The sequence below is a fragment of the Lissotriton vulgaris genome, unplaced genomic scaffold (assembly GCF_964263255.1).
Source record: "Lissotriton vulgaris unplaced genomic scaffold, aLisVul1.2 SCAFFOLD_3625, whole genome shotgun sequence".
Taxonomy (NCBI): domain Eukaryota; kingdom Metazoa; phylum Chordata; class Amphibia; order Caudata; family Salamandridae; genus Lissotriton; species Lissotriton vulgaris.
In genome coordinates, this window is record NW_028254808.1 from 155,095 (window position 1) to 168,314 (window position 13,220).

General features: G+C 44.8%; 1 protein-coding gene across 1 annotated transcript in view; it reads right to left on the bottom strand.

Annotated features, from left to right (window-relative positions):
* Window positions 1–13,220, bottom strand: part of LOC147659411 (uncharacterized) — a 186,541-nt gene that overhangs the window by 136,257 nt on the left and 37,064 nt on the right. The window contains exon 4 of the mRNA XM_086951763.1: window positions 8,234–8,296. Coding sequence (XP_086807889.1) covers window positions 8,234–8,296 — 63 coding nt within the window. The remainder of the gene's footprint in view (window positions 1–8,233; window positions 8,297–13,220) is intronic.

A 13,220-nucleotide genomic window follows, 5' to 3' on the forward strand; every position in this document is an offset into this window, starting at 1 on the left:
ACAAGTCATAAGTCACTCAACAGCCCAGCAAAGCATTACTCATATAGCAAATGCAATATTTATGATCTCACAATATTTAGTAGCAATGCCTAAAACCAAACCTCATTAAATAAGCATATATACACAAACCAATAAATGGTACTATCTTCATAGTAGACTTTGTAACAGTGTTAATGGTAATGTGATATTTAATTTGACCATTACATTAATTTATGACATTTAAAACCTTCTCACTCCGAATCGGGTGGAGCTAAATCTCATGTTGTCACTTCGCTCCACCTGACTCAGAATACGGGCTTATGTGTTCAAATTAGGTGTTAGGATAGGGAATTTAACTGTAGAACATCCAGGTTTAAAAGGATGCTGATCAAAGTCCATTTGGAATTACGACAGGGTTCTGTCTACCAGTAGGAGCTTTTGGAAATTTCAAGCGCTGTTTATTATAAGAGATAAATCACTGAGCTCTCAAGAGATAAGGCAAGCATGCTATTTATATATGCCTTAAACCCTTGGTAGTCATGTTAATTAACATGAAGATTGGGAGAATGAAAAAGTACCATCTCGGGATTGCTATTTTGAGCCATGGAGAAAACCTTTTTCATTCATACTTGGAATTTGAACATGAGATTAGAAAGAGACCGGTGAAATTACAGCCTGATCCACTGTTTCTAAAACAAAAACATACCTGTTTTTACATTTAAATTCAACGTTGTAGATCACCTTCAACTGTGCCTTTTGACCAGTTGCCTCCTTCATTCGGAAGTTTGAGTCGTGCCTATGCTTACATTTAAATACGTAACAGTGTTAGAAATGGGGGTCTCTAGTTGACAATAGTTTGCACCTTTGTTCAAGTAGGGACCCTTCTTACTAGTCTGGGTAAGGGGGATACACTTCTAAAATAACCCCTGCTCACCCCCTTGGTAGCTTGGCACGAGCAGACAGGCTTATCTCAGAGGCAGTGTGCAAAGCATTTGTGCACACACAGTAATACAGTGAAATCACTACAAATGGACACCACACCAGTTTAGAAAAATACATAACCTTTATCTAAACCAAAGATGACTAAAATGGCAAAAATCCACAATACAATAATCAATATATGACTTTTAGAAGGTAAAAGCAGTTCTGTCCATAGCAAATTATATATACAACACTTTCAACACAAAGTACCTTGGATGCGTCAAAATCATAAACAAAAACAGCCACAGGGAAGGTGATGTGTCGGTTCCTTATGCCCATGGAAGTTGATGCATTGGTTCCTTACTCCGGGGGAGGTGATGCGTTGGTACCTACCTGCCATGCAGGGGAGGTGATGCGTCGGTTCCTCACTGTGCAGGGAAGTGAGTCATCGGTTTCTTACTGTGCGGGCAGGTGATGTGTCGGTTTCTTACTGTGAGGGGAGGTAATGCGTTGGTTTCTTACTGCGGCCCAGGCATTGATGTAGACTTGGCACCCCGATGCGATGCTTGGGTTCTCGATGCGGCAACCGCACTGTGTTGGCTTCTCCAGCCGCAGTCTCACAATGCGTTGGTACTTGCAGCTGCACAGGAGGGCTTGCGTCGGAATCGGAATGGTGATCTCCTACTTTGGAGATCAGTGCACGGGATTCGGAGTACAGTTATTTATCCATTCGTGGGCAGGCGTGAGCTGCGTCAGCTTCTTCAGCGGCAGAGCAGCGATGTATCGGAAACGGGTGCGGATGCGTAGCACTTCTCGTAGTTGCACCCCTTTTCCAGCTCCAAACAGCAGTCACAACCTCCAGAGGCCCAACTCAGCAACAGGCACCTCATGGCAGGTGAGAAGTCTTTGTGCCCCCGAGACTTCTGAACAAGAGGCAAGCGCTACTTCAAGCCCTTGCAGATCTTCTTCAAGCAGAATACACAACACACAACAACATTTTTGTCCTCTCCTTGGCAGAAACAACCACTGCAGGCCAACCCCAGACAACACACAGAAAAGGGGCAGTACTTCTCCTTCAGCTTTCCCAGCTCTTCTCCATTGCAGAACGTCCTTTTGAGTCAAGACGTATTCTAAAGTTCTGGGGTCTGGGCCACAGTATTTATACGCAAAAACAACAATTGATGTACAGAACGCAGAACAATGTCATACATTCACCCCAGTACAAAGTTCTGGGCCTCAATCCATTGTTGTTTTGCTCAATGTGCCAGTCCCGTTTGAACCCAGCCATATGCAAATCAGTCTTGCCCTGTGCCCAATGGGAACAGTCCAGCCCCAACTGCCAGGCCAGGTCCTCCCTGGACTGGGACCAAGCATCCTAGGACCGGTTTCTGTGTTTCACCCCTCTTCAGCCAGGGAGGACCTGGCTAAGCAGTTTGGGCTGGACTGTTCCCATGAGGCACAGGGTCGAGACCGATTTGATATGGCCTGGTCTAAACTGGGGTGGCATGGTGAGCAAAATAATGATGGATTTAATCCAGATCTCCTGAATGGGGGTGAATGTTTTGATTAGTTCTGCATTCCGTCCATCAATTGTGTGTCTTTTGCTTCCTCGCCCTAAGTGCCCCAGGTATGCCCAGACTTGGGTCCCGGGCTCATTGTGCTACTGGATTCAAGCTATTCTGGCTGATGAGGGGTGAAACCCCAAAACCGGTCCTAGGATGCTTATTTCCAGTCCAGGGAGGACCTGGTTTGGCAGTTCGGGCTGGACTGTTCCCATGAGGCACAGGGCTAAGACTGATTTGCATATGACCAGGTCTAAACTGGGGTGGCTTGGTGAACAAAATAATGATGGATTTAACCCATATCACTTGACTGGGGGTGTATGTTTTGATTAGTTCTGCATTCCGTCCATCAATTGTGTGTTTTTTACAATATTTATACAGCATTTCTCTTCGTTCTGTTGTGGCAGAGAGGCTCTGTGCTTAGTCAAAACCGGTTGTACAGCATTGTGTAAGGTTAACCAGGCCCATTCAGGTGAAAGGAAATTTCCCCCTACTCTAACTGCAGCCCAGGTCTATTCAGCCCAGCCCTGACTCATCTAGGAAAGGTAGGGCACTCCTCAACCCTCCCCCCGCCCCCCAGTGGCTGTGTATAGTGAATGCACATCTCCAGCCCCTTTCACTCCAAAGCCAGACAGTCAATCCACAATCCAGCAGAGGCACACAGGATGGATAAGCAAGAAAATACCCACTTTCTAAAACGCTGAATGTAAAAATCAACTTTACTTAGGCATGCTAACCTTTACATTTCTATTGTGCCCCTGTGGGAAGTCATGATTACAAGTTGTTATATAGTGAAACACTAAATTCACTGTAGTTCACTATTAGGACATTTTACACACATCAAGACATGTCCTATCTATCACATACACTGCACCCTTCCCACTAATGTACCTTGGGCCTACCTTAGGGGTGACTCACATGTAAGGGAAGGTTACGGCCTGGCAAGTGGGTGCACTTGCCAGGTCGACATGGCAGTAGCACACTACGGACAGACACTGCAGTGGCAAGTCTGAGATCCTTTTTAAGGGCTGCTTGTGTGGGTGGCACAATCAGTGCTGCAGGCCCAGTAGCATCAGTTGATTTACGGACCCTGAGCACACACAGTGCACTGTACTAGGGACTTAGTAGTAAGTCAACCCAGCCAATCATGGAAACATCAATCCATATTCACAATTTACTGAGGAAGCACTTGTACTTTGGCACAGATTAGCAGTGGCAAAGTGCCCAAAGCATCTAGACTAGCAAAAACAAAATTCAGCACATAGCAAAAAATACAGGAGGCAGAGGCATAAATACTGGGGAAAAACCACACCAAGGATGCCAGGTCTAACGTGTCCCCTCCAGCTGAAAAGTGGGGAGAACTACCCACCCTAGTGGGAGTTCTCTGCACTAAGTGGAAAAATCTGAACAGACCATCAGCAATGGCACGTTCTGTCCCAGGGAGGTGTTCCACCGTAATGTCCATCCCCTGTATGGAAATGGACCGTTTTGGGTTCTCACCCCTCATCTGCATCAACCATCTGAGTAGCCTGTGGTCGGTCTGAACCCGGAAGTGAGTCCCAAACAAGTAGGGCCTCAGCTTCTTCAGTGCCCAGACCACATCAAATGCCTCACACTCAATCGCATCCCATCTCTATTCCCGTGGAAGTAACCTCCTACTAATGAAGGCTATGTGTTGGTCTTGTCCCTCCCCATTTACGTCTGAGAGAACAGCCCTAACACCATGCTCTGAAGCATCTGTCTGCACCAAGAATTCCTGTAAGAAGTTGGATGTCTTGAGCACTGGTGCTGTGCACATGGCAGATTTCAGGGCATCTAAAGCTTTCTGACAGGCGACAGTCCAGTTCACCTGTCTGGGCAGCTTCCTCGAAGCCAGCTCAGTCAAGGAGGCAACAATGGTGCCCATACCCCTTTACAAATCTCCTGTAATACCCAGTAAGTCCTAAGAAGGCTCTCACCTCTGTCTGGTTCTTGAGGTATTCCCAGGCCAGAATGGTGTCAATCTTAGGCTGTAGGGGCACCACCTGCCACTTCCTAACTGGTGCCCTAAGTACATCACTGGTCCCTGCCCGATCTGTCAATTGATCGCCTTGATCGTTAGGCCTGCCCCTGCAGGGCCTTCAACACTTCCCAGAGGTGTCGCAGATGTTCCTCCCAAGTGGCTCTGAAAACTGCGATGTCATCCAGGTAGGCGGCACTGAAAGCCCTGAGTCCCGCCAACACCTGGTTGACCAACCTCTGAAAGGTGGAAGGGGCATTCTTGAACCCAAAGGGCACCACCCGGAATTGGTTGTGCCCCCCTGGGGTTGAAAATGCTAATTATACAGCTTATATATTTCACAGAAAATTATTACTTTTAGCTAGAATGTTTTCATTTCGGCCATACATTGTCTTGAGCGTTAAAGTATAATTCTGATGCAAGGAGTCAAGGTGTTCAAAAAAATAAAGTAATGAATACATTTTTCTCCGGTACTTCAGGGTATTTTGCACCATCCTCAAAAACAACTTCAGCGGGGCCCACATTATTTAATTAAAAGACGCACACACTAGCAGCAAGACAGGACTGGCACATGCACGTCCTCGCATGTAAAATGACATAACCTGACGAAACACACCTTCTCTGTACAATTGGCCTGAATATTTGGGGGTCTATTGAAAACATTGTTTAGTTCTAAAACGGTTTGAAAACTTTATACACCTAAATTACTTTACTTCAAGGTTAAATTCAAGTAGGTCATCTGCGTTTTATTGAACAAAAAAACTGTAAGTTGGTAATAAAAAGAAATATGTAGCCTTTCAACTGGAAAAGCCAGGCTCTGGAACACAAACTGCAGCTTTAAAACAAATATTCAACAATAAGGTGATGAATGGAATGCTTGAATTAATCTCAGCCACTGGCAATAACTTGGGCCGCATTCCAGTCCATTATTTTTTGACCACCATGCCACGCTAGACAACGATGAACTGTGATGAAGCCCAAGTAATTATCAGTGGCTGAGAATAATTCAAATCAGTGCAAATTAGTACCGACTCTCTTGGAATAGTCCGCCCTGAACTGCCAGTGGGGTGTAGCTTGAGGCCTACAGCAATGTGACCGTGTGACCAACGTCCAGGCATACTCATCAGACTTAGGACATCAATGGCAATAACAAGGTGATGGATGGAATGCTTGAACTAATCTCAGCCACTTGCAATCACTCGAGCCGCATTCTAGTCTATTGTTCTTCAATTACCATGCCGCTCAAGACAACCATAGACTGGGGACGTGTCTCTGAGTAATTACCAGAGGCTGAGATTAATTCAAGCATTCCATCCATCACTTTTTTTTTGTTTACTTGAAACAAATATGGACCACCAAAAGAATTAGAAAAGGCTGAAAAGGGTTACCATTCTAAAAATTATTAAAATCATCGTTATATATGACAGCGTCCAAAAAGGAGATGACATTCTCACACATAAAAGTGCAAAAGGCAATTACACGATTACCCTACTTACAAACTACATACACACTCACAAGTACTTAAAGAATAACAGCTTCAAAGATCTCATACTGCCAACCAGCAGCGTGCTTATGCTTAGGGTCTACCCAGTGCTTCTCTTTCTGTCTCGCTTTACTACTAATGAAGCAAATAATGTATTACTGATGGCATTGAGAGTCTGGTTAGGTAACATCTGTGATTCAGAATGTTTTATTAAGCTTATGTCGCTAACAAACACAGTGAAAATAAAGGTGAAATCTCACAAATGTTTTCATCTGACCATTCTTGTTTGTCCCCCATGCTCAATGTAATAAGCAAAGCCTCATTGAAACAATATAAAATGTAGGGTGGCGCCCTTTATAGATATATCATAGCACTGTTCAACCTGCGAATAGCTGATACAGTACTGCCTGCTGTAAATGATAAGAATATTGCAAGTCACCAAGGAGGTCATGTACCATTGAGGATCAAGGCCAAAGGCGGAGTTCCTTTAAAGGAACTCGGAGATAAATTGCAATATCCTTTTAATGTATGGCACAGGGTATGTTGTTCCTTATAATACATGGTCACAACACCACCCTATCTGCAAACCAGTAAAATCCTTAGTGTCTTGCTCTTTCATGTTAATTGCGCACATGAAGAATAAAAGTAGAATGAAAACACCAAAATTAAATACACTAAAAAGCTGTTAATACTTTTTGCAAAGCTATGTTGGAATCAGATTAAAAAAGAATGTTGTGGCTCAGATCCGCTCTAATAACTTATTACAGTCCAGCAGCTACGCCATTTCTTTATTACAGAAGCCTAGAGATGTCACAACTGGACTGGAATAAATAAATTCGAATGGGCTTTTATGCAGAGATTGCAAACTCCCATATATTACATTACTATTATTAAGAACATTTATTAGGCAATTAGAATGATTACATTGTCTCTAAGCGCATGGCTACACTCTCAATGTCAAAGTGGGAGGAACTTAAAACAAAGCAAAATCTTCAAACTCTCACACCTCTGGCAGTGCACCTACAGGTTGCTTGGGACAAGTACTTTCAGATGGAAAAATAGAAAAAGTCTACATTGGTTTGTAGGGTTTAATCTTATCTATAGGATATTATGGGATGATGCTGGTCATGAACGTATGTAAAAAGCAGGGGCATATATAATGTAATCTTGCCTCCACAGAGGGCCAATGGGGGACGTTCATAGTGGTTGAAAGGTGTCCTTTTTCTTTTTAGGTCAGTTGCAAGACAACCCCATGTTTTGGATTTCTGAAGTATGTATTTTTTCTCCCTAAATTAGGGGCATTCCTATAATCTGGCCACTGGCTAAGGACTTGCCCATCCTATGACCCCATGTGCGATTTACCTTATGCTTTGCTTGATGCACACTAGATGAAATAGCATGACCTGCTGAGAGAGATGGTGTTCCAGTCTGACACTAGGGTTTTTAACTTTGTATTTGGAGGCCTGGTTTGACCAAACAATGTGGGCATTGTTCCCACAGGATTGGTACTTTGCAACCAGTGCTTGGTCTATACCAAAAGACCCTCTGTTTTAATCTAATTGACCTATGGTGGATCATGTTCGCCCTAGATTTAGACTTTGTAATGGCACCTCAAGAGTGTTTTAGTTTATGATTTAAAAACCTGTTCTGTTAAAAGCAATGTGGGCTTCATCGGCATCGGACTAGTACTGTAGGTTGTTTTGTCCTGGTGTCCACCAAAGAGAAATATTGAAGTCAGTGGTTCTTTGAACATTTCTGTTGTGTCCCAAAAGTACATTTTAGAAAATAGGCAAATCAACTAGCAGTATGAACACTTAACCTAGCTACAAATTTCACAATCTTAAACTGGAAGCCTGGTGCTAGTTTGTTAGTCACTACTTTATATAAAAAGTTGCTTCTAAAGAGAAGGTCTGCAACAGATCTAAAACCATTGGAACTTATTGGGTTTTTGAACAGCGGCCTCTGAAAATTATTCCAGATCAGCTGGTACACGACTCGTCCTAGGGATAAACTAATGATTAATGTCGTCCCCCCCAGTGAAGAGCATGTTATGAAGTTGCTTACGAAGCAATATTTAATGTTCTTTATGCAAAGTTGCCTAAATAGGTGTAGCCACTAGACTCCTCCCATATTCTTTAGGCCAGATTTCTTTCTTGATCAGGGTTCTACTTGAATGAGCATTTGTGTTTAACAAGATAAATAGCATCTTAATTGTTCTATCCAATCTATGGTTTGTCTCATTCTTTAAGCCTGAAACATTTCCTTTCTATTAACATGCAAAAACCATACCTCATTATATCCACTTATGAATCTTCCTTGGCTGTACATCTCCTGTGGGAATGGTAGTAGACCCTAGGGAAAAATAAAATACATTAATTGATGACTATGTATACAAATATATAGTTACATACAGAGTGAAGTTAGTGTTCCCCAATCGTTCAGATGTACAGTAGGAGGGCTGCAATACTTATTGAAAAAGTGTTAAAGAAGTGGCACCTCATAAATCAAGGCTCTACCAACATACACAGTGCTGCATAGTGCCAGCATTCCAGGTACTGAATTAGAAACGGGGGTGGTGATGAACAGAGTGTCTGAATTGAGCAGACCACTCTTACCCAGTCCAAAGATCAGGGCTTGATCCATCACCGTTATTTATCTCACTGCCCCATCCCAGCTCAGAACCTGGCTATATGCAAATCAGTCTGTCCCTGGCCCAGTGCATCATGGGAACAGGGCAGACTAAACTACCAAGCCAATTCTTCACCAGAAAGGAGACAAGCTACCGGGGACCGGTTTCTGGCATTTCAGCCTTCTTCGGCCCGGCTTGCTTGAATCCTGATGGAGCAGTGAGAAAGGGACTCATGTCTGAGTATACCCTGCCACACCTATAGTGGCCAAAAACGAATTAGAAACGGGGGTGGTGATGAACAGAGTGTCTGAGTTAAACAGACCACTCTTACCCAGTCCAAAGATCAGGGCTTGATCCATCACCGTTATTTATCTCACTGCCCCATCCCAGCTCAGAACCTGGCTATATGCAAATCAGTCTGTCCCTGGCCCAGTGCATCATGGGAACAGGGCAGACTAAACTACCAAGCCAATTCTTCACCAGAAAGGAGACAAGCTACCGGGGACCGGTTTCTGGCATTTCAGCCTTCTTTGGCCCGGCTTGCTTGAATCCTGATGGAGCAGTGAGAAAGGGACTCATGTCTGAGTATACCCTGCCACACCTATAGTGGCCAAAAACGAATTAGAAACGGGGGTGGTGATGAACAGAGTGTCTGAGTTAAACAGACCACTCTTACCCAGTCCAAAGATCAGGGCTTGATCCATCACCGTTATTTATCTCACTGCCCCATCCCAGCTCAGAACCTGGCTATATGCAAATCAGTCTGTCCCTGGCCCAGTGCATCATGGGAACAGGGCAGACTAAACTACCAAGCCAATTCTTCACCAGAAAGGAGACAAGCTACCGGGGACCGGTTTCTGGCATTTCAGCCTTCTTCGGCCCGGCTTGCTTGAATCCTGATGGAGCAGTGAGAAAGGGACTCATGTCTGAGTATACCCTGCCACACCTATAGTGGCCAAAAACGAATTAGAAACGGGGGTGGTGATGAACAGAGTGTCTGAGTTAAACAGACCACTCTTACCCAGTCCAAAGATCAGGGCTTGATCCATCACCGTTATTTATCTCACTGCCCCATCCCAGCTCAGAACCTGGCTATATGCAAATCAGTCTGTCCCTGGCCCAGTGCATCATGGGAACAGGGCAGACTAAACTACCAAGCCAATTCTTCACCAGAAAGGAGACAAGCTACCGGGGACCTGTTCCCATCATGCACTGGGACAGGAACAGACTAATTTGCATACAGCCAGGTTCTGAAACTGGGATGGTGCAGTGAGCTAAAAAACGGTGTTGGATCTAGCCCTGATCTCTTGACTGGGTGAGAGTATTCTGTTTAATTCAGAGACTCTGTCCCTCACCACCCCTTGTTGTAAATATTTTTGTCCACCCTAAGCGTGCAAGGGTATACTCAGATGTGAGTCCCTTGCTCATTGCACCATCAGGATTCAAGCAAGCCGGGCCGAAGAGGCTGAAATGCCAGAAACCGGTCCCCGGTAGCTTGTTTCCTTCCCAGTGTAAGAATTGGCTTTTGTAGTTTGGTTTGCCCTGTTCCCATCATGCACTGGGACAGGAACAGACTAATTTGCATACAGCCAGGTTCTGAAACTGGGATGGTGCAGTGAGCTAAAAAACGGTGTTGGATCTAGCCCTGATCTCTTGACTGGGTGAGAGTATTCTGTTTAATTCAGAGACTCTGTCCCTCACCACCCCTTGTTGTAAATATTTTTGTCCACCCTAAGCGTGGAAGGGTATACTCAGATGTGAGTCCCTTGCTCATTGCACCATCAGGATTCAAGCAAGCCGGGCCGAAGAGGCTGAAATGCCAGAAACCGGTCCCCGGTAGCTTGTTTCCTTCCCAGTGTAAGAATTGGCTTTTGTAGTTTGGTTTGCCCTGTTCCCATCATGCACTGGGACAGGAACAGACTAATTTGCATACAGCCAGGTTCTGAAACTGGGATGGTGCAGTGAGCTAAAAAACGGTGTTGGATCTAGCCCTGATCTCTTGACTGGGTGAGAGTATTCTGTTTAATTCAGAGACTCTGTCCCTCACCACCCCTTGTTGTAAATATTTTTGTCCACCCTAAGCGTGGAAGGGTATACTCAGATGTGAGTCCCTTGCTCATTGCACCATCAGGATTCAAGCAAGCCGGGCCGAAGAGGCTGAAATGCCAGAAACCGGTCCCCGGTAGCTTGTTTCCTTCCCAGTGTAAGAATTGGCTTTTGTAGTTTGGTTTGCCCTGTTCCCATCATGCACTGGGACAGGAACAGACTAATTTGCATACAGCCAGGTTCTGAAACTGGGATGGTGCAGTGAGCTAAAAAACGGTGTTGGATCTAGCCCTGATCTCTTGACTGGGTGAGAGTATTCTGTTTAATTCAGAGACTCTGTCCCTCACCACCCCTTGTTGTAAATATTTTTGTCCACCCTAAGCGTGGAAGGGTATACTCAGATGTGAGTCCCTTGCTCATTGCACCATCAGGATTCAAGCAAGCCGGGCCGAAGAGGCTGAAATGCCAGAAACCGGTCCCCGGTAGCTTGTTTCCTTCCCAGTGTAAGAATTGGCTTTTGTAGTTTGGTTTGCCCTGTTCCCATCATGCACTGGGACAGGAACAGACTAATTTGCATACAGCCAGGTTCTGAAACTGGGATGGTGCAGTGAGCTAAAAAACGGTGTTGGATCTAGCCCTGATCTCTTGACTGGGTGAGAGTATTCTGTTTAATTCAGAGACTCTGTCCCTCACCACCCCTTGTTGTAAATATTTTTGTCCACCCTAAGCGTGGAAGGGTATACTCAGATGTGAGTCCCTTGCTCATTGCACCATCAGGATTCAAGCAAGCCGGGCCGAAGAGGCTGAAATGCCAGAAACCGGTCCCCGGTAGCTTGTTTCCTTCCCAGTGTAAGAATTGGCTTTTGTAGTTTGGTTTGCCCTGTTCCCATCATGCACTGGGACAGGAACAGACTAATTTGCATACAGCCAGGTTCTGAAACTGGGATGGTGCAGTGAGCTAAAAAACGGTGTTGGATCTAGCCCTGATCTCTTGACTGGGTGAGAGTATTCTGTTTAATTCAGAGACTCTGTCCCTCACCACCCCTTGTTGTAAATATTTTTGTCCACCCTAAGCGTGGAAGGGTATACTCAGATGTGAGTCCCTTGCTCATTGCACCATCAGGATTCAAGCAAGCCGGGCCGAAGAGGCTGAAATGCCAGAAACCGGTCCCCGGTAGCTTGTTTCCTTCCCAGTGTAAGAATTGGCTTTTGTAGTTTGGTTTGCCCTGTTCCCATCATGCACTGGGACAGGAACAGACTAATTTGCATACAGCCAGGTTCTGAAACTGGGATGGTGCAGTGAGCTAAAAAACGGTGTTGGATCTAGCCCTGATCTCTTGACTGGGTGAGAGTATTCTGTTTAATTCAGAGACTCTGTCCCTCACCACCCCTTGTTGTAAATATTTTTGTCCACCCTAAGCGTGGAAGGGTATACTCAGATGTGAGTCCCTTGCTCATTGCACCATCAGGATTCAAGCAAGCCGGGCCGAAGAGGCTGAAATGCCAGAAACCGGTCCCCGGTAGCTTGTTTCCTTCCCAGTGTAAGAATTGGCTTTTGTAGTTTGGTTTGCCCTGTTCCCATCATGCACTGGGACAGGAACAGACTAATTTGCATACAGCCAGGTTCTGAAACTGGGATGGTGCAGTGAGCTAAAAAACGGTGTTGGATCTAGCCCTGATCTCTTGACTGGGTGAGAGTATTCTGTTTAATTCAGAGACTCTGTCCCTCACCACCCCTTGTTGTAAATAGCATTCCAGGTACTGGCTTGTCTACCATCAACAACAAGGATTCTTTCCAGTACAGACACTGAGAAGATTTGTTTTGAAGTTTGTAATAACTGAAGGACCATTTCTAAGTCTGGCAGCTGCTCCCATTCTGGCAGCTATATCATCTTTCTAAATTTATCTACAAGATGAAAAAGAATGTAAAGCAAGGCCACAATGTGCGAATTGAATCCGGGCTAGAGCAATTGCTAGTCAAAGATGTTGCACCACCTATCACGACTACACAGAAGTCACGATTGAAACAATACAAGCACAGTATTTACAGACAGATTGCCAGGGACCAGAGGATCAAAATAAAAACCCTGTAAAAAATAAAAACCTCCATTGGTTTTTTATGGAATGCAATGTGCGTGTTTGTTCTTGCAGCAAAGTTTATTCAAAATATATTATTCTCTCATTTGGATAAGGCCAAGAACCCATGGCAAATCCTGTCCACTTGCTGCTTTTATAAAGGCATGAAAACCTGCAAGGATTCCCTGCGGGAATTCACTGAATGGGCATAACCCAGGAGGTGATGGACATTTAATAGTTCCTGTAATGCATCTTCTGGATATGGGAAAGCCTTCACAAAAGAGAAAGTTCTGTTACTGCACAATTGCTGACGGAGCAACATGAGCAGAGTCTTCTCCTATGCACCATGCACCTGGTCAAGTTGTGACTGCATCCACCTTTGTGGGAACGTATTTGACAAGGACTGTAAAGCTTGCACGCACACAAACACAACCAGCAGGTTCACTAGCTCTTCTGCCCCTCTTTACCTCACACTCATCTGGTGGTGTGCTACCTTCGACAGCACAAGCGCAAAAGACTGATTTC